This window comes from Nansenia antarctica, assembly GCF_963989245.1.
Source record: "Nansenia antarctica genome assembly, chromosome: 2".
In the NCBI taxonomy this organism is placed as follows: Eukaryota; Metazoa; Chordata; class Actinopteri; order Argentiniformes; family Microstomatidae; genus Nansenia; species Nansenia antarctica.
The window spans coordinates 63,267,579-63,287,835 of record NC_137675.1 but is presented as its reverse complement, the minus strand read 5'-3'; the positions used below and the strand labels follow the sequence as shown (position 1 = coordinate 63,287,835).

The following is a 20,257-nucleotide window of genomic DNA, read 5'->3' as shown; positions in this document are numbered from 1 at the left end:
TGCCATTCTAAGGTAGGACCCCCTCTTGTGGTGGAATAACACACCGAGAGAGACAGAGTAAAGAGCTAGCCCAGCCCGGAGACAGTACACCATAAGAGACAAGATGAGACACATGCATTGTGATGGCTGTGAATAGCATGTCATAGGCTCTCTGACCAAATGTAGCATAAATAAATAAGACTGTCTAGGATTTTTTTTTTATTGCGCATTCCAGTATATCAATACCTTTATTTGAGTGCAAGCATGTATTTTAATCATTTTCTAAGAACAGTGATCATTCTATTTATGGTTTATAAGCAAGTCAATCACACATATCCAAAACTACATTACTATACATTCAAACTATTATCTAATACAAATGTAAGCTATTGATAGAAATGCAGGATTATTTGATTGGGGAAGCATGTTGGCAGCCTCATGGCATCTTGGACAGCATAACTACTGTAGATCAGATGTACTCTGGACGAACGACAAAGAGGTAGCTCTGTGATCCAGGGCAAGGGTAGGCCACCTGGCTGGTGTTAGTAGTAGGAACTTCAGCTAGGTTGTCCTTGAAGTCCAGGATGTGAAATACGTACTTGCCCTCACATGTTAGGAGCAGCCGGTTGCTAAAACGAATACTAGCATTTTGGTACTGGGCTAAACTGGTTACCGGGGAAAGCCTGGCAGCAGGGATAGAATTACACCTGAGGCCGTAGTTGGAACAATCTTGTTGGTTCAGAAACACATTTGCTGACCAGGAGATCCTGTTGGTCTGGAAGACCACAGTATTGTGGGCAGGTGTGTTGAATGTTACTGACGGGCTCCTCCTTTGGGAGTAGCCACGCTGACGCCTATTGTAATCATAAATGTCCTGGTTGTAATGGCTTGCTTGGGATGGCATGTTGGTTGAGTTGATGGTGAAGCTCCATGGTTCAGTTGTGTAGATCCTGGGTTGGTAATCATACCCTTCACCCTCGCTGCGTGTATGCATTTTCAGAGTGCCAAAGGGCAAGGCATTAAACTGGAAGCCCCGCAGCATGTTGATGCGGTACAACTCCTCATGGCTCGAGTAGAGCTCAGAGGTGAATTGCAGCTCATAGAGTTTTTCAGCAGAGATCATTGGGAAGCGGATGTGGCCTAGTAGGGCAGCCTGGCTCTCTAAGCTGATGTTGCCCCTCTCTGTGATCAAGCTCTCCAGTGCCTGCAGGAGGAAGGCCTCATCAGGAACCACCAGGTCCGAGCGTGGCAGGAGGGCCATCAGGGTGTCCAGGGGGAGGTTACTCCAGGCAGGGGAGCTCGTCAGAGCCTCACAGTTCCAGGCCAGGTACTGGAGACAGTTTTCCTGGAGGAGCAGGTCCTTGGTGTCGACAGAGTATTGGTACATGGAGACCTGGGTGTTGAAGGTGCTGTCCTCTGGGAGAAGCACTGTGAAGAGCCTGCCTGTGTCCTGCATCAGCTGCCTCACCCCAAACTCAGAGGCCAGCTGGTGGAGGCACTGGGCAGAGGAGATGGTCACATCGGCCTTGCGTGTGTAGAGGTACCTAGAGAGCCAGAGCAACAAAGCATTACAGGTGAGGTTGTTTCCCTTATGGGCTTTTCAAACTGCAACGATATTTGTTATCATGAGAGAGAAGTGAGTAAGAAATGGTTATGATGGCAGTATTGGACAAAAGAGCACTAGTGAGGGTCACAGTACCTGATGAAGTTGGTGACATAGGATTGGCAGCTCTGCTTCACTTCTATAGACAGACTGCTGGAGCTGTTGCTGATATTGAAAAGTGGAAAGAGGGTGAGGACCAGTCTGTGTGTGCAGATGGTGCTTTCCTCCATCTCCAGCTGCCCATCCTTGTTTTTGTTACCCGTGGAGCTCCTGACCAGGATGTTGAAGTCACAGCTTTCACCACTGTCAAACAGTTCCCCCAGTTCCTCAGACAGGCCTAGACTGTGGTCCAGGGAATGTGCTATATCACTGCTCACATCTGTACCCACATCTGCAGGGAGATGACACGGGATAAGGAGTGCACATGAGTCATAGCACAAGGATGCAGGGGTGAGAAAGAGCAGTGACGTGGACATCATTGTAAAATGATCATGAAAGTTTTACTGTAACTCCACTACAAGCACAGCTGGGACCATGCTTAGTGTTATTGTATACGGTCTAGTCTGAAAATGAGGTCAAGTTAAAGTCTAGTTTAGGATGTGTGGTACAAAGAGTCCTTAGACAGGGTCTCCAGATACAAAGTGAACTGTTACCTGTCTCACAAACAACTCCTGCATCCTCCTTGTGAGAACAGTCGGTTAAGGCCCAGTCTTTAAAGGAACATCTAGAAAGGGACTTCTCGGTTCCCATGCAATCCATGTCGTCCAGCCAGATTGGTCCAGATCCTTGAACACAAAATTAGGACAACTGCATGATACAACTATTGGCAGTAAAGTTAGTGCCTCATATTTAAGTGTTAATCAAAGTGATGGAATAGAATAACAGTAACCATGATTAGGTGTTTCTACTATTCCTGATAGCATCAAATCATTGAAAAAAAAAAAAAAAAAAAACTGTCTGTTTCTACTGCCACCTGGTGGCTGACTCAAGTAGGATGAGGTCATGTGACATAAGTATAGCTACTCACCATCTCCATAAGTCCCTCCTAGTGTTGCAGATTTTGCGCCAGGGAACTGCAGCTGACGACACACCACCTGAGCCTCTGTCAGGTCCCAGCCATCATCGCAGATTGTCCCCCATTTTCCGTCATGGTAGACCTCCACACGCCCCTCTGAGACCAGCCGGCCCCCCACCAGTCTCACCGCCCCCTCCTGAGGCCCCTCATCTAGAACCCTTTCTATGAACCCAGAGAGGGTGAACCTTTTGACCTGTTAACATTTGAACCTTGCTAAAACAAACAAAGTAGTTGAGAGAATAGCTACACAGCATGAATGTTTACTTCAGTTAATGTTTGGACATTATTTAATAATGCCTGATTCATATGAAAACCGACTCTAAGAACATACAGCAAAAATCATGTCATTGTCCTTCTAACCTTGTCATAAAAAAAACCGAATGTTTATCTCTTGAAGTTGAAAGTGTGCTATACGATCAAGGGAATAATACAGTAGATCAACTGTTCTGTGCCATTGTGTGACTCACTGAATAGATCCCATCTGATTCCAATGGATCCATGGACATGGAGGAGCAGCAGCAGCCACAGAGAGGAAGTGATTCCACACATCAGCATTTCCACTAGTCAGCTTGTCACACTGACAGACACACAATGGAAAAAAGGGGAACTGAAATAGGATATTTTCACCATACCTACATTTAAACCCAAATATTGTTTTTAGTCTGTAACAGTATTCACAGTTATCAACATTTATTTTAATTCATCCAGCTCATTTTCAACAATTTGGAAGAGAACAAATAGGGAACGATGGATTCTCATGTATTTCCCAACAAACTGAACATGTATAACAATGCCTGAAGAAGGTCTATGACCAGCACTCGAAATAAAAACAGTCAAAATCATCCCCCTTCTACAACTGCCATCCCCCCTTTCCATCCCTTATGTCATTTTATCAATGATCGTGGTATTACCGCTATTTCAACATTTCGTTTTGCGCATGCAAATACCACGATCAATACTACTGTGGGCGAGGGGGCACTGTTTTTACCAAGTCACTGACACCTGATTTATTTTTACAACTTGAGTACTGTCTATGACCGAAAGCTCGCCCAATAAACTACGTTTTTTTGCACACATTTGACTGTGCGGATAGTTTTTTTGCATTCTATTACAGGATATAATCAGATAAAAAGTGGCATAATTTCACATATTCTACACATGTCGTCTTACAGCAGTGATAACAATGATAGTAGGCTAATTGAAATAAAGTAATAAAAAAAAAACTATTAATGTCAAATGTATGCATCCGATTGATAGCCTACTCTCAATACTCTCCTATCGCTATTTGCAGCACGTTCCTCAAAACTATAGTTAATATGTCATCATCCTTTCGTAGAATACATATTTTGTGACCCTATTCTGATTCTCAAAGGTCTTACCTCTTGGGGTCTTGATGTCTGTATGTGTGCGTGTGTGTGTTGTCGTTCTATTAAAGCTGCGGAAAAAACCGCCAAGGACAAAACGAAAGTGAAAAGTGGATTGGCTCATTTCTCTCTGGCCTAATACTACACCGTAGGTTTCGTTTTGCAAAAAATAAAACAAAGAAAAGAGACACAACTTCACCAAGAAAGACTTTACTCAAAAACAACCAGTAAAACAAAACCATAGTTATGAGGTAACATGAGAATCAGATGTTGTTTTGTATTCCTTTAAATAATGTAGTTTGGAGAAAAGCCAAGTATTTCATGATTTCACATAAATAAAAGGAAAGAAAACGGTGTCATTGAACAAAACAACATTTCTGGATTGTACAGTATGTGCATATAAGTAAACACAATTTTAAAAATCACAGTCTGATTAGTTCATTACTTTTACATTCATTATTACAAAGTCAACAGTACTTTGAAGACCAATATTGGCCTGGGTAGAAAGAAAGGCATGTTATATATGTTCTGGGTAGTGTAGTCAGCTCCCATTTACTGTTCAAGGATTAATTGTCTCAGCCCTACTGTAAGTCCTTCTGATCTCCAAGTCACAGCAAAGAGACTGATGGCCTGGGATCCACTGATGAGCTGCATTTTGTCATCAAAGAGTCAGTAAACAAGCAGCTAGCCACTGTATACTGTCCATATTGCTGAGTCCCCGAGAGCATTTTTGCTTTATCAGAGTATATCCTCCACTGTTTCTTCTAAGCCTAAATGAATTCCAGCCCCTCATACTTTACGTCCCCTATCTTGGTTTCGGGTAAGAGGAATCGGCCGTCCAGTGTGAAGGCCATGATGTACGTGGCGACCTTTCCAGCATCCTCCTCCGACTTGAGCGCCAGGATGATTTGGTCATCTGTATTAGGGACAAACTTGAAGGAGGAGAAGCCGTGGGTGGGGTCATGCGGACCCACCCGGCTCACGGTGATGTCCTTAAAGTCAGACGAGGAGCTGAGTACCAGGTTGCTAGCACGGCGCTCATCTGCCGTCTCTTCGTAGCGTTCTGAGCTAGCGCGGCGTGGGAGAAAGAACCAGCGCTGCAGGGTCTCGCTCCATGCGGCAGACTCATGGATAAGGTAACCTAAGGACAGAGGGGAGGGAAACAGGTTTGGAGAGGCATAAATAGCAGGTAACATGTGGAGGAAGGAAGAAAAAAGATATACCGTAGGGTGAGCAATCTTCCATGTGAAATACATACAGCAGTGAACATGGCAAAAGAGTTAGACTCATGTCCTGTCTGTGCAGCCCTGCATCCCTCACCTGGAGGTTGGATCCCAGCTGCAGACCTCAGGAAGTTGTACTTGGGGACCCAGTTCTGGTGCTGCACATCCCCCTGGTGGCCCACCACTTTCACCCACTCTGGGTTGTTGTTGACAAACTCCCCTGCAGTGGTGGTCCACTCCTTCCCCAGGCCTCCCACGTAGAGATGCTCATCCTTCACAGCTAGCCACTCTGCCTTGAACCCTGAGAGTGGAAGAGAACGAACGGCCACAGTCACTGTTTAGAACAACTGTAGCTATAGTCATCACTCGAGTATCACAACTGTTTAAATCTCCAAATCTACCTGGTCTTACAGTGACAGGATGAACATGCTTCACTGACCTTTGGAGACAGAGCCATCTCCGTCAGGCAGGATGACCCAGGGCACCGCTTTGCTACCATCGATGTGGTAGACCACCCCTGTGCGGTCATCCACGCTGTAGAGTTTTCCGTTGAACACCACCAGCTCCGAGAGCTCCATGCCCCGGCCCTTTTCTGCCAGGTGGCTCTCCAGCAGCACCCTGTCCTGGTCCCACTCCACCGACACCTTGTCCCCGCTCCCAGACACCAGGAGGTGGCCCCGCCGCATGTAGCTGAACCACGTCAGCTTCTTCTCGCTGCGAGATGCCGTGTCCAGGTCGGCGATGACCCCGATGCGGTAACGCATGCCCTGTGGCGTGCTCTCGGGGGCACTGAGGGGGTATGTGTAGTTGTAACGGCTCCCCTCACCCACTCCGCTGTAGCTGGTCTTCCGGCCACGGGGGCTGTTGTACTGGGAGTGCAGGCCTGGGTTAAGGCGCAGGTAAAGCAAGAGGACTAGAGTCAGGGCCACTGCCATTGCCACAATGGCCTTCCACTTGAGGCGGAAACGGGGATCGGTGGGGTTGGTCATGAAGGCCCACATTGGGACTTCTCCGACAGAGCTACGCATAGGGTTCATAGGATCATTCTGGTCCAGATGGGTGTAGCCTGGGGTAGCAGGCATGGGGGAGGAAGTATTGGACGGACCTGGGAAGTAAGAGAGAGAGGGATATCTGATAATGGGGGATAGGTTTAGCACCTTAGCAATATAGGCTACAAAATATCAATTTTGAAACACATAACACTACATGCAATCACATGTAATATAACATTCAGATCACACCATACCATGACACATTTATGAATGGATTATTATACACTAATTCACGAGTTAGATAACAATATAGTACCTACAAAGATTTCATAGATCACAACTATACATATACCTACAATGCTTGTCCATGAGTATTTAAATATCAATGCAAATGATTTTACAATTGTGCATGGCCAACCTGTTCAACCACCTCACCCTGTTTTCCCTACAGGAGACTTAGGGCCGGTTTCACATACCATGCTGGACTAAATCACACTTTCAATATAAAATCTCCATTGAAGATGCTTTTTAGTCTAAATTAGGTTTAAGCCTTGTCTGTGAAATCAGCCCTTAGTCTAGCAGGTCCAACTCTCTTATCTGTGTAGCCTAATATTTCACATCAGACTAAAGTATGAACACACCAGCTTAATTCTGACATTTCTAGCATGACAATATATAGGATGTATGAGCCCACATATTCTCCTAAAGACGTTTCTCTTAAGTCACCTCTCTGTCCAGATAGCAGACCACAGAAAACAGATCTCAGATCCTGAAGAGAGCATCTGTGCGAGGCTGCAAGCATATGCCCGATTCAATTCTCTATGAAGCAAGAATACGTCTAAGGTGAGCCCAACAGTTGGCCACAGGTGTGCAGTGTTGACGTGGAGGCTGGGAGTGGCCCTTTCATGGACGTAGAAAGGGGAAGTGTACAATATGAACAGGCAGAGCAGGAAAGGTAGCAGGCACAGAATATGTGCCTCAGCAAACCTATAGAGTCTATAGGGTCTTTCAGACAGCCTAGCTTTATAACTAAGCCCTAATTCAAAATAATGTTGCTTAACTAAAATTATGTAAACAGGCAAATCAGAAACTAGATAAGAAATATCAGTGGTAGTAGGCCATGTACAGTATTCAGAAAGTATGAATATTCAGACCTCTTAACTTTTTCGATATTTTGTTGTGTTATAGATTCAATTTAAAATGGATTAAATTAATTTTCTGACATCAATCCACACACAATACCCCATAATGACAAAATGAAAACATGTTTTAGAATGTTTGCAAATTTATTAAAATGTAAATACAGAAATACCTTGTGTACAAGTATTCAAACCCTTTATTATGACACTCTTAAATGGGGTATTGTGTGTAGACTTTTCTTCTTCTTCTTCTTCTTCTTCTTATTATTATTATTATTATTATTATTATCAATTTTAAATTGAGTCTATAACACAACAAAATGTGGGAAAATGTAGCCTAAGTGTTCTGAATACTTTCCGAAGCCACTGTATGTTTGAAAAAGGTAGGTCTATACCATTTACATATCATGCGCACACTCAACAAAATGTTGGTGACATCTTAGTCTGTTTCCACAAGGCCTAATTTCTCTAAAATGAGCAGCCCCCATCTGCTGAAAGCCTCTTTCATAACAGGGGCCCCCTAGTGAAACAGGCCTCCATTATGGCACCATAGGGCCGCTCTGTAGTTGACTGAACTCTCTAAAAGACAACAGCTGTGCAAACTACATAACAAAAACACATTGTAATCTGTGCACTCATACAAGGTCAGTGCCTGAACAGTCCAATGCTGTAGCCTCAAACACACTGCATCAACATAGGAGTAATGCAGCCTAACAGTAAAGGAACACTACACTACATTGGAACTAAAAAGATAGCATGCCACGCCATCTACCAGTTCTTCTCCCAATCGTATCTCACAAGAGAAACCTACTGTACAATAAAGATGATCTACAGGATCTAGGTTCTGCAGTCACTGAAACAAAGGAACTGTGCATATTGAATTACCCTTTCGCCTCTTCCTGCTCGAGCGCTGATCGACTGCCATCCCAGTTCACACTCAGTTTACACTCCTTTTCTCTGAGCACTGACTTAAGTTCTGAGCTGTGAACTCCTTTCCAGTTGAAAGATTTGCCATGCAACAGTGACTAAGGGCTATAACAAGCGGTGAACTTTACCTACACTTGGAGGATTACATTGTTTAACCATTGCAAGCAAGTGCAAAAGGGCGGACTTTCAAATCTATACAATACGGCTATCTACCTTTCACTCATATAGGCCCCTCCGAAATAACTCCCACTTACCATGACTAAACAGAGATATGCTTATGTTGACTTTACCTAACATGCACAGACGTGAAATGTCAAAGGTAGCTGCAATACGAACAAGTCTGCAGTAAACTTGTTGTCCCACAAGGACAATAAGTGTAATCAGTCTCTATAGCAAGACATCATTCACCCAAGTTGTCAAAATTGTCCCAGTGGTGTCTGTGATATCTTGTGTGACATACAAACATAGGAATGGACGGAGACCATTTCATAGTCCCCTGAGTCCCCTCCCAGAATTCTTTGTGGGGGACGACAATCCCATTTCACTATGGCAACTCCAAACCCAAGCACAAATACAGTAGGTAGGTGTGTCTATGACGCTATTGCTGTCAACCTGTTCACATATCTGCTAGTAAGTGGAGGAGGAGCACTGAGGTTGCATGAATAGGAAGGAGACATGCTTATTACTGTAAGCATAATGTATGGTCTTATAGTAGAGAGAAAGTTACCAATTTCCCAGGGCATTTCATACATCCAAACATTAATTTCTCTATAATAACGTTGACAGCTGGAATGCAATAATCCAGCACTACAATCTATTACAAAAAAATGGTCTAATCAGTTTCAATGATTCAATGTATTCTAAATCAGTTGGATCAACCTGACGTGGATAGAGAGAAATGGTTAACCATCGGGTCATTCCTCGAAGTCTGTTGGCACATGTTTGCACAAAACAGCACCTGGAGAAATGGTCTTCAAAGACTAATAACGGACTACACTGCCATTAAGGTACAGGCAAACAGAGCAGTTTACTGATCGCTAGAGGGCAGGGAGCAGCAAAAGCATGGGAATTTTGACAACTTGAGTCTGCGTCTAGGGCCTAGATCTAGATGTCAGATAGGCATATCGTTTACTGCCATAGGCCTATGATTCACAATGCAGACACTAGTTCTCCCCCAAACAGACTGATAAGATAATTGACACTAACACACAGCTCGCCTCGTGACACTTACTGATAGGGCCCATACATACTGATGCAACTTGGTCATCCTCCTTAAGACTTTTTTTTTTTTTTTGCAGTGTGAGCTCTGATGATGTTCGCAGAAAACTATATCTAAAATCTGACTGACAGTTACAACATTTGACAGGTAGAACGTTTGAGCAACAACACTCGTTAGCAAACCAAATGGAGCCCATATTGAATCTCGAATGCACAGAGTCAACTCAAGTAGCAAAGATGATGATGATGATGATGATGATGATGGGTGATGAACATGAAATCATGCACACCTCCCTATAGATACTAGACCACATCACTTGAAGGCACAGCTCATTTTCCCGGTGGTCAAGACATAATGTAGGCTACTAGCGGTATACTCACAAGCGATGGGACAATAAATGACAATCCGGTTGTTTTATTGGAGAGGACATCGCTACAATGTTGCCACTTCTCCCATCAGAGAAACGGAGAAACCATACTTCCTCGATGACGAAGGAGTCCCGCCCAGTCAGCGCACACTACGTCGGACGATGACTTTTCAAAATAAGAGCCCCGGCGTTATATTTCTTGTACAGAATAGATGTATGAATGAATGAATGGTCTTTATTGTCATTGCTATAGTACAGGTACCAAACAACGACATTTGGGAGGGGGGGCTCCCCTGGTGCTAGGAAAAAAAACGAAAAACAAGAAGGGAAAAGATCTGGTTTACATAAATAAAGGCTATGTACACTATCCACTATACTATACTATACAAATAAAACACTGTGCTGTACTCTATGCTATGCTATACCTATTCTAACATTTCCTATCTCTGAACCTTATGTACCCGAGGGTTGTCATACTGCAATATTATCATATTGTATAGATATTCCACTAAGAAATAAATAGTAAATAGTAGGCTACCAAATGTATTATTCAGCCATAGCTCCATACTAAATCCAGCTTTAATGTCTAAACAATAAATGTCTCAATGTTACCGGGTGAAATCACATCTCTAGAATATAACCAAATAAGACTTTGATATAAAGTACATTGACCTACAACACAAATCGTTTTTTTCATAAAGAGACACTTAATCCTATTTCTCGGTCTAAACAGTCAACGTTTTTCTAAATGAAACCAGTGTGGAAATCGTATCCTTGAGAATGTCTACTAACAGAATCTGAAGTCATTGACCGTGTTTCATTTGAAACGCCAAACATAACAGGCAGTGCGGTGCATCTGTGCAGTCTCAAATTGGACAATTCTGACAGCACGTCTTGAACCTATGGCAGTGACAAGTTGACAACAGTAGTATATAAACATCTGATACGTTATCAGATAGAACGTCCAATTCCATTTGAATAACCACCACATAAAAAAAACCATCAACTGAACATAATGTGCATTTAAAGTGCATTGCACGATGAAAGCACTTGATGCTTCATGCAGTCGGTGAAGAGCAGCTGCGGCCGGTATCGAAAGGCAGATCAGCAACTGCTCCAAACCGATGTTCACAAACACTCTCTTTCCTATCAGAAAAGCTTCACAGCAATAGCAGCTGATTGGGGGTCAAAGGTGATGTGGGGTAGTGCATTGGCCTAAAAAAGTGAATGTTGTCTCATCATACTGTATATCAAGGAACTACAGGCGGGCAAGGGCCGAATTTCCCCATTGATATGATGATTGATCATATTTTCTGAAACTCAACTGGCCATGAAAGCTAATCATGTGAATTTGTCATTACATTTACTGCTCTGAGGTAGCCTACACAGTCTTTACACAGTCAATTAATTGCTATACTGTACATTCTCTAAACTTCCTATAGAAGGCCTAGGGTACCGTAAGTTCAGAATTCATAGATTTAAGTGTTAAATATGAGATCAGACCACCGGATGTGTGACAATGTGAACAAAAGAGAGATACATATAATCACTATTACCATAATAACAATGTATTGCCTTATTAAACAGTAGGCTAAATAATTTAACATCATTCCCACTGGCAAAGTATGTATTCAAAGACAAGATATTATGATTCAGAGAAATTTAACTTTAAAGACAACTTCAAAATCCTTATAAGGCTCAAGTGCACTGCCTTATTCAATATTGCACAGCATTTTCAATAACCATGACAGATTCCCAAAGTGACTGACATTATATCTGTCCATACATTTTGCTAATCTGTTGTTTGTTGTACACACAAGCACCTTTCTGTGCAATCACTGTTCAAATATTTGCCATAGGAACACTCCCTAAGGAAAATGTGCATGCAGTTGAGGATTCAGAAATAAATTGAAATTCAATTCAAAAACAGAAAAAGTCTTTATTTGGCAAAGATCTGGTGGTATGATAAAGCACTTTGTGCAACAAATTACAAAACTGCCAATATAAACTCCAGACTAAGAGATTGAGTATGAAAGTGATATGATATAACTTCTACAGAGAGGATGTGCATAACATGGCAAAGTTCTAAAAGACCACCTCTACAGCTGCACTATCGATCTTGTAGTTTTTGTGTGTTATGAAAGTGATTGTCATGTTTGCAGGACTGACAATTTTGCATATGATATGATAATTCTGTATGAGATTTACAAATCAGCAACCTTTTAATGCAAATGATCTGTATGATCATATTTCTAATTGTTCACAATACACGTGTATGGCCAGTGAGAATTACAGATGTTTGGAATAGATTGTCAGAGGTAGGAGAAAGACAGAATAAGGGAGAGGGCTATTCTAGTACAAAACAAATACGCACCCTCATTTACCAAATATATACACTCATTTGCAATTGAAAAAACATTAACATTCTGAACTGTCTCAACAATCTTAAATTATGGTATTTGGAATTATGGAAGCATGTACAGTATTGCATAAATACAATCTGGTGCCTAACAGACATAAGCATGTGTCATCCAGTGCACAAAAAGCATGTTTCAGTGGTTGTTTTTAAGGTATTAATTTACAGTAGTTGTCTGGGTATAATTTCTACCCAATATTGATCCAAATAAAGTATGGCTCTACAGAAGAAAAAAAATCCCATATAATCAATTAGGCTATTTAGCAAAAAAACATTTCGGTTTGAGGAAATGGCAATAAGTTCAGAATGACTGTCGATAACATCATTCTTCAAGTAATCAAAAGGTATTTCATATGCACTGAAAAGCATACCAATTAGTGAAGTACAATTCAAAAATACAGTTTGACCATTTTAACCTCTCAATATAAACAGTAACTAATGTGAAGTCATCCTGAACAAACTTCTCTGCTGTGAACATGACAAAGTTATCTTTAAAGTATTCTCAACACTGAGCTGTATGTCACCCCAAATTATCGGCAACGCAAAGCATTTTCCCTAGCAACAGAATATGTGCCCTAACCAAAACTTGTTATTAGTTCTTTAAAGTGAACATGTGTTTTAGTATGACTGTATTCAATGTGGATCAATAATAACTTTACAAGAAATAGAATAATAACATGTAGCAAATTGATAGCACTGAGATTCATCTCTTTCCAGGTGAATGTCAATGCTTTGCAAAAATAGATATTCTGAGTTTACCAGATGCTGCAAATCCATTCACAACCAAACTAGAATATTAATTCAGATTCACTGCATAAAGTAACAGAACCCCTTTCAATATGCAAGCGCAACACAAGCTATAACTTAAATAGTTACAAGAAATAAAGAAAGAGTGGAGTGCAGAGACCAGTCCAAATAGCTGAGGCACCATTGGCAACTTTTAAAAATATTTCCCCCAATCTGCTTCATGTGTGAGGATCCCTGTCCCTCAGTAGTTAGGGGGTTGATATTCTCCTGGACGCTCTTGATTGGAAGTGAAAGGGGACTGCTGGTAGCCCTCAGGGCCACTATTAGGGTAAGGGGGATAGGTGGGTGGGTAAGGAGAGCTGTGGTCATTGGCTGGGTCTGTGTAACCCTGGTCAAAGTCACTCACTCCTTGGCGGTATCTTCTATAAGCAAACTGAGTCAGTAGAGCCTGTGAGAGAGGAGGAATACACGTTCAGATAACATTAAAGTGAGTGAACAGGTTAGATTAGATTCAACGTTATTGTCATTGCAGAGTACAAGCATTAGACAATGAAATGCAGTGAATTTCAGCCTATAGTTCTAAAGTAGAGCTCATGAACATGTCTTGTAGTCTTTGTGTCTGTGCGGAGACCAAGCACTGGTGTGGTGCGTGGTGTGATGGTGCATTCGAAAATGTATTTTTATAGTTCCTCTCGTTAGTTGTTCTTTAATTGATATACAGTACGTGTACTTTCCTAAGTTCAATGCTTACCAATTCTATAGCAGTCTACCTTTGGTTGTCATTAGTGTATTCAAATCAGATCCCTAAGTGACGCTGTCTGGGGTGGGCAAAATCACATCCATGCAAAACAAGCTGTAGCCTAATTTGAGGCACACTTTTCAAACTGCTGTCATACGAAGGGACGGTCACCATACTCTTCACACAATTTCACAGTGTTACTTCAACCTAACCTTCAACCCAAATACCATGTAAAATACTGGAACTCAGGGTGTAGACTACATGGACAGACAGACAGTCACAAAGATCCCATTGTATCTCTTTGACAAAAAACCTTTAGAAACTCTAAGTTAAGGTATTTCAATTGAGTGCGAATGTACAGTCAAACCTCTTCACTATTTTTGTCCAATATGATGCTACATATGAGAGAGAGAGAGACTCACCCAGGTGATTATGGAGAAGAAGGAGAAGGCAATTACACCTCGAGCAGCGTCAGGATCGCCTACTACTGTAGTGGTGTGTGACCACTGATTGGCCAAGACACAGAAGCAGATGAACCACAGAAATGTCCACACAGCTGCCATGGACAGAGAAAGGACCATAAAGAGAAAAGATAATTTACAAAATCATAATAAGACCAAAATATTCTGTACTGGGTTCCAAGCTACATATTTCAGCATTCAATTCATGCAAAAACATGACTATTACCTGAAAATACCAAATCACCAGTGACGATGTACTTCCTCTCTTTGGCATTGCTGATCTGAGGGAAGTATGCATCGAGCGTGATGAAGACAACGCATGCCAGAAAGGCCAGAACTCCAATGCCCACTCCATAGCTGCAGGCACTGTCATTCTCATTGAACATGCACTTGGTGTCTCGCTGACTAGCTGGGTTGACATAGCCCTCTGCTGTGATAGTAGCAAAAACCACTATGGAAAAGATCTGAAATTACCAAAACACATTTTAGCATAAAAACGTTAAGATATGATTATAAGCAACAGACAGGTTCTATGTATAACAGGGTGTTCGGCAGCCTCTTGTATAAGATGATTCACATGATTCAAATGACATGAGGTTACGCCCCCTCCCCCATCAGCTCAGACACACGCATGTACAAACTTCAGCCAAAAAGCAAAAGGTTAGGCCTTCTCAGTTTCCATGAGATGCACAAACATAAATATATAACAAAAATATTGCCTCATTGGCCTGATTCAGGGAAATGTAGCCTACTAGTTCAGGCCACTTTGCATCATCTGCATCGGTGTTGCTGTAATTAGACCCAAATTATTTCTGTTCACAAGAGAGGGCCTCAATGTACTTTTCTTCCAGTTAATCATCTACCCTACCAGGAGGGACCTCACACTTATATGACAACGGGAATCTGTATCTATACTAGGCCTAAGGAACACATCATGTGGGAGAGTCTGGGTGTGTATGCCATTTCAGGGCAGGTCACATGAGTGTCTCAAACCAACAGATACCGTATCTATGGGTAATCTGGAGTTCCATTGCACACGTTCCCCAATACACCGCTTCACAGTCGATCCATATGGATCCATCTCTTGACACTAAAATGCATAGCATGAACAATACAGACCAATGCAATTACAGTACCTTCAGCAAAATGTACTGAGTGGAATGGAATGGACATGATCTGAACAGCTACGCTTTAGGGTTAGCTAGGAACATTGCTAAACGTGGAATTAAAAGTGGAAACAAATCTGTCCGACCTGTAAGTTAGTTTCTAACCAAAAAATGTTGTTGGACAGGAACACTTCGCCGCACAGACTGAAGGTAAGATAATATCATGTTATTGCCAAGTTTCGATACTAGAATGACTGGCTAAATAAAAAGAGAACCGTTGATGGGGGGTGACGTGGGTCAAGTTTCAACTTCATCAGAATAAACAAACAAACAAACCTCAACAACCACGTCAACCATAAAAAGAGTCAGCTGACAGGAGGTAGAAAAGGATCTATGTAACTAGCTAGCAGAACTTTGTCCAACAGGTGGCTTGGTGTTCTCTCTGCTAGTCACGAGAAAAAGATGCCCGCTAAACTAACCGAATCACTCCATTTGACCAGCGACCAGCTAAACGGCGACTTAATAAGCCTGACAGTTCTACCTTGTTGTCTTGCTGTGTGGATGTATAATTCAGCAGGCCGTTACGGGGAATTCTAGAAAGCAATGGCTAACATAAGTGATATTAAAACGATACGTTTCAAACTAGCAGTTTAGCACGGTTAGCAGCAAATCACTCACCCAGCTCAAGAAGCGGACTATGGTTTGAGGTTGTTTAATACAGCTGATCAAATCGAAAGCACCCCCAGACAGTGAGGCCCCATAGGCACCAGTTTCCATTGTTGCTGCTACTTCAGATGATCAGAGCTTTTTGAGAGTGCGACTAAATACCCTACTAGCTAACTGGGGCAGGTCAGCTCTCTCTTGACAGAAGTTCTCGCTGTTTTCACTCCCGTTTCCTGAAAACTTTTAAGCACCGCCCCCCGACTGTCTGTGTTGCTCTCGAGGCCCTTGTGAAGTAGTCTAACCAGCTGATTGATTGTCATCCCCTCTTTTTTCACAATTGATCAAATGAAACAACTCTCACATTTTGATCACAGTGTAGCACAATCTCACAATTGATCAAAGGATACTTCTCTCTCTCTCTCTCTCTCTCGCTCTCTCGCTCTCTCTCTCCCCCCTCTTTAGTTCCCAACTGTGCTGTGCAATGGTCTGCCTCTTTGCCTTCTTATCAACTCCTTCATTTGCACATGCTAGGAGCACAATAGGGTCATCTTTTTTTTATCAGCTCCATGTAGTTTGCTTATCCTCTGAGTAAAATGTAGCTACCTGCTGAATTCCAGTGGGCTAGATGTGTAACTCAAATGTGCCCAGTCTAAAAACAACCCTCATCTGGCTAAGTTGGTCAAAACAGAGGCCAGTGAAGTATTTGCAGGATTTCACAGCAGCTCGGTTCGAGCTCACTGTGGGCTCCACAGAACCCAGCAGGCCATGCTGCAAGACTATACTGGCCAGGAATGTCCAAAGACAAACAAAATATAGGTGTTAACATGCTGTATAGCTCATTCTGAAATCAGTGAATGTAATGTTTTCACACCTCAAACATGGTGATGATGTATCCATGTCATATTTTGTTCAGTAACATGCCTCAATCCAAAATAAATGAAGAAAGAATGTGTTGCCTGTATTCTTGTATTTTTCTATTTCTATATTAATTATTTCATAACATGTATTGATGGTGCGGAGAATTGTGCAGGGATAGTCAAATTGCATAGAAAAAGATCAGGTAGGCTATGGCTCAAAGTATCTCAATGTAATGGGTCACTCCAAAATCAAAATGTCAAACAATTTCAGACCTCAAAAGTGTCCATTGGGGTGACCCACACAATTTGCTGTGTTGATGTAGGCTACTGTTGGTACAGTATAGGTTTCAACCCCCAAATAATAATAATGTAGTTGCATAATCTATTAAAGTAGCCTACAGAGTTGGATGCAAATATGCCCATGAGATCTGTCTTGAACACATTCACACCCGTGTCGTCTGTCCACTGTGATAACCTGTTTGAATGTGGTTTCTGATATTCTAAGCAGGGTTCGAGTTATGTGGGAGCATAAGGAAGGTCTGAGCTCCCATGAAAGCAGTAAAATCATACATCTGTGGGGGTCGCTAATAATACATTACCACAACCATTATTTGATAAAAAATGTCAATGTAATGAGTATTATTTATATTTATTTATATGATAAATATTCTAAAATAAACACGTTTTCCAAAAGAACTACGTGCACCAGCATTAATCTCCTGTGAATGACGGTATGCCTTTGACTGCCTGCACTTTACCACCAAGACACTATGGGGCGCAGTAGAATATTGTGCAACAGCAGAATATGATCGTTGAGAGCTTGCGAACGTGATTATTGAGAAGAAAACATTCAGTAGCTAGCTATCATGCCGCCCCAAAAAAGGCCACTGCTGCCGACCGAGTCGACAAGCCTGGAAAGTTTCGGGTTTTCAACCAAGAAACCAAACTTGAATTCAGCTGCACCTGTTATGACACCCAACGTTGAAACTGTTGAAATAGCAGAGCTCAAACAAAAGAAAGTAGCAGAACTCACCTCCAGTATGTATAAGGAGACAGCTAGTTCGTTCAGGGCAGCCTATACTGTCGCTAAAGAAAGGATGCCTTATACAAAACTGAATCCAATTATGAAACTTAATGAGATGAATGGCGTGACAGTTGGCCCCTGCTCACCGATCCGATCATTCATGTGCCCAGATTGTAGAGCACATTGCACAAGAGATGAAACAAATTCATTTCTAATGTCAAATCACTTGATTCCCGTAGTAGCATAACATTAGATGAAAGCACAATTCATGGACGAGCATACATGATTATTTATGTCAGGTGCGATGTCACTGGAAATGGAGATGTGGACAATGTGTCGTGCTAACAGGGAAAGTGAATGGACTGTATAGCAAAAACAACAAAATTATTGGCCGAGATACCTGTAACTATCGCTTATAGCTGTTGTTTCATGTGGTGAAATGAGTAGCCTATGGCTAATTAAAACTTGTAAGTCCCATCGCTGTGTGGGCATGATTCGCGTGCGTGCATGAGAACATTTGGCACTGTTATTTTGGAGACCCCCACAAAGCTCAGCTTATAACTCGAACCCTGCATAGCCTTTATTTATGTAAACCAGCTCTTTTCCCTTCTTGTTTTTAGTTTTTTTTTCCTAGCACCAGGGGAGCCCCCCCTCCCAAATTTCGTTGTATGGTACCTGTACTATATCAATGACAATATGTCTTTTCAATGGGGCCTCCCTAGTTTGGGCAATGAAAACATAAATAATAAAAACAGGATGCAAGAACAACCACAAACCACATCTGAATAATGTCAAAGTTTAATCATAGCTTAAACATTGTTTCAAATGACAAAAGTAAAAATTATTGAAAATTGACTGAGGTTAAAACAGATTTAAAAAATGTCGGTTTTGGTATCACATTAAAACAAGTGAGTGATAAAAATGAGATAAAAAGTAGCTGCCAGTCCAGTTAAAAAGACAAATTATGTCCTGGTACCAGTTTTTTTTACTGAAATAGTTGTTTTTAAATTTTGTTTAAAATGTTTGTTTTTACCTATTATATTTGTGGTGCGAAATTGTGTGTTTTTAAAATTGAAATAGCTGTTTTTATATTGTTTAAAATGTGTTGTTTTTTTACCTATTGTACTTGTAAAGCACTTTGACGTAAAGTGCTATATAAATAAAGTTATTATTATTATTAATTACAAGATTAATGATTCAGAACAAAAAGGATCTGATGTAAAAGTGATCAAATAAATAGAATAAATGTATACAGTATCTAAGATATTATTTAAATGACATACAATTGGCATTGTAAACATGTCTTTAAAAAGTAGCAACAGCAAACTGGCTTATTCAGAGAATCTCTTGAGTCTGAGAAGCAAAACGGAGAACTTTAGCCATCCTGTTTAATTATGGTCAAGATTGTTGCTTACATGCCGCTTCGACCAACAAGTTCAGATCTAAAAGTAAAGTAAAGTAAAATGACAGGATTAGGATTTCAGAATTTTTGCCATATCTTTAATCAAATGTTATAGGTTGGCTTAATTCACAATGTATTGTGGATGGATTGTCTTACCTGGAGATTTAGCTTGCTGTCTGCTGCTTTTGGTCTCCTGGGACAAACTGATGCAGGGCATTGTTGACCTCTACATCCACGGCCTCTGCGTCCTTCACCTTGGTGCTGCTGAATTTATGAAAAAATTACATAATCCAATCTTGTTAATTTCAACCACAGAGTTCATGAAGACAACTGGTAATCATACTGTACATGACAAGTATATAGATTATATTTGCTTTCTTTGTGAACTGTAGCTGAATTATTTTTAACTTGACCATTCCCATTAAGAACTACAGTGTATTATTTTCTAACTAGACATGACAGGTTTCACAGCACTAACCTTCTGAGAGGCATTGATAGGGTGCTCCTCCATTTTCACTGGCAAACCACACATCCACGATTCCCAGCCACGTGGGATTGGGGTCTGATATATAATATACACAGAACCTGTAGAAACATTGAGAGATCAACAGTATTTATTTATTTTTGCATTAAACATACAAACTGGGTGGTTCTGGTTCACACTAAGAATGTTCTTTGTAGTGTAAGACAGCTATTGATTTACTTGAATAATTGTTTATTACATACTTGGGAACTGGTATGATTAACAATGTACCTCTTCTGTTATTGTTTAGTTTTCTACTATTACATGGGACATAACCTCCCCCACGGATACTAGTTGTGGTTGTTATGCCCTGTTGTGTACATGTCTCTGTGAAATTCAATAAAAAAATATTAACCACAAAAAAAATGTACCTCTTTTCTCTATTTTAGGCCTACCACCATTTGCGGTCGGCAGTCGGGGAAAGCGATTAG

At 41.3% G+C, this 20,257-nt stretch overlaps 3 protein-coding genes across 7 annotated transcripts; all 3 read right to left on the bottom strand.

Annotated features, from left to right (window-relative positions):
• Positions 1–185: 185 nt before the first annotated feature.
• LOC308151502 (galectin-3-binding protein A-like) lies at positions 186–4,065 on the bottom strand. The gene is made up of 6 exons (XM_080524382.1): positions 4,037–4,065; positions 3,125–3,234; positions 2,610–2,819; positions 2,236–2,367; positions 1,679–1,973; positions 186–1,523 (listed from the first exon to the last, which is right to left on the bottom strand). The coding sequence occupies exons 2-6, from the start codon at positions 3,210–3,212 to the stop codon at positions 449–451; spliced, it is 1,800 nt and encodes a 599-aa protein (XP_080380508.1). The 5' UTR covers positions 3,213–3,234; positions 4,037–4,065; the 3' UTR covers positions 186–448.
• Positions 4,066–4,146: 81 nt separating this feature from the next.
• cant1a (calcium activated nucleotidase 1a) lies at positions 4,147–9,995 on the bottom strand. 5 transcript variants are annotated; one of them, XM_080524383.1, is made up of 5 exons: positions 8,261–8,360; positions 6,963–7,136; positions 5,684–6,349; positions 5,342–5,545; positions 4,147–5,162 (listed from the first exon to the last, which is right to left on the bottom strand). In XM_080524383.1, the coding sequence occupies exons 2-5, from the start codon at positions 7,036–7,038 to the stop codon at positions 4,792–4,794; spliced, it is 1,317 nt and encodes a 438-aa protein (XP_080380509.1). In that variant the 5' UTR covers positions 7,039–7,136; positions 8,261–8,360; the 3' UTR covers positions 4,147–4,791. The 5 variants fall into 5 exon arrangements, with proteins under 5 accessions (XP_080380509.1, XP_080380510.1, XP_080380512.1 ...); XM_080524384.1 differs by having other exon boundaries at positions 6,963–7,055; positions 8,261–8,342; XM_080524386.1 differs by lacking the exons at positions 6,963–7,136; positions 8,261–8,360 and adding an exon at positions 9,902–9,995 and having other exon boundaries at positions 4,149–5,162.
• A 1,856-nt stretch (positions 9,996–11,851) lies between these two features.
• Positions 11,852–16,174, bottom strand: syngr2a (synaptogyrin 2a). The gene is made up of 4 exons (XM_080550689.1): positions 16,036–16,174; positions 14,478–14,715; positions 14,213–14,346; positions 11,852–13,499 (listed from the first exon to the last, which is right to left on the bottom strand). Exons 1-4 carry the CDS (start codon positions 16,132–16,134, stop codon positions 13,293–13,295), a joined length of 678 nt encoding a protein of 225 aa, XP_080406815.1. The 5' UTR covers positions 16,135–16,174; the 3' UTR covers positions 11,852–13,292.
• Between the last annotated feature and the right edge of the window lie 4,083 nt (positions 16,175–20,257).

Excerpts from the sequence above, each read along its gene's own strand:
- LOC308151502 (XM_080524382.1), bottom strand. The coding sequence starts at position 3,212 with ATGCTGATGTGTGGAATCACTTCCTCTCTGTGGCTGCTGCTGCTCCTC. Across the intron at positions 2,368-2,609 it reads AGGAGGGACTTATGGAGATG|GATCTGGACCAATCTGGCTG; the intron begins GTGAGTAGCTAT and ends TTTGTGTTCAAG. Across the intron at positions 1,974-2,235 it reads AGGAGTTGTTTGTGAGACAG|ATGTGGGTACAGATGTGAGC; the intron begins GTAACAGTTCAC and ends ATCTCCCTGCAG.
- cant1a (XM_080524383.1), bottom strand. The coding sequence starts at position 7,038 with ATGCTTGCAGCCTCGCACAGATGCTCTCTTCAGGATCTGAGATCTGTT. Across the intron at positions 6,350-6,962 it reads TCTGCTATCTGGACAGAGAG|GTCCGTCCAATACTTCCTCC; the intron begins GTGACTTAAGAG and ends CTTACTTCCCAG. Across the intron at positions 5,546-5,683 it reads AGATGGCTCTGTCTCCAAAG|GGTTCAAGGCAGAGTGGCTA; the intron begins GTCAGTGAAGCA and ends TTCCACTCTCAG.
- syngr2a (XM_080550689.1), bottom strand. The coding sequence starts at position 16,134 with ATGGAAACTGGTGCCTATGGGGCCTCACTGTCTGGGGGTGCTTTCGAT. Across the intron at positions 14,716-16,035 it reads TAGTCCGCTTCTTGAGCTGG|ATCTTTTCCATAGTGGTTTT; the intron begins GTGAGTGATTTG and ends TGGTAATTTCAG. Across the intron at positions 14,347-14,477 it reads TGGTGATTTGGTATTTTCAG|CTGTGTGGACATTTCTGTGG; the intron begins GTAATAGTCATG and ends TGTCCATGGCAG.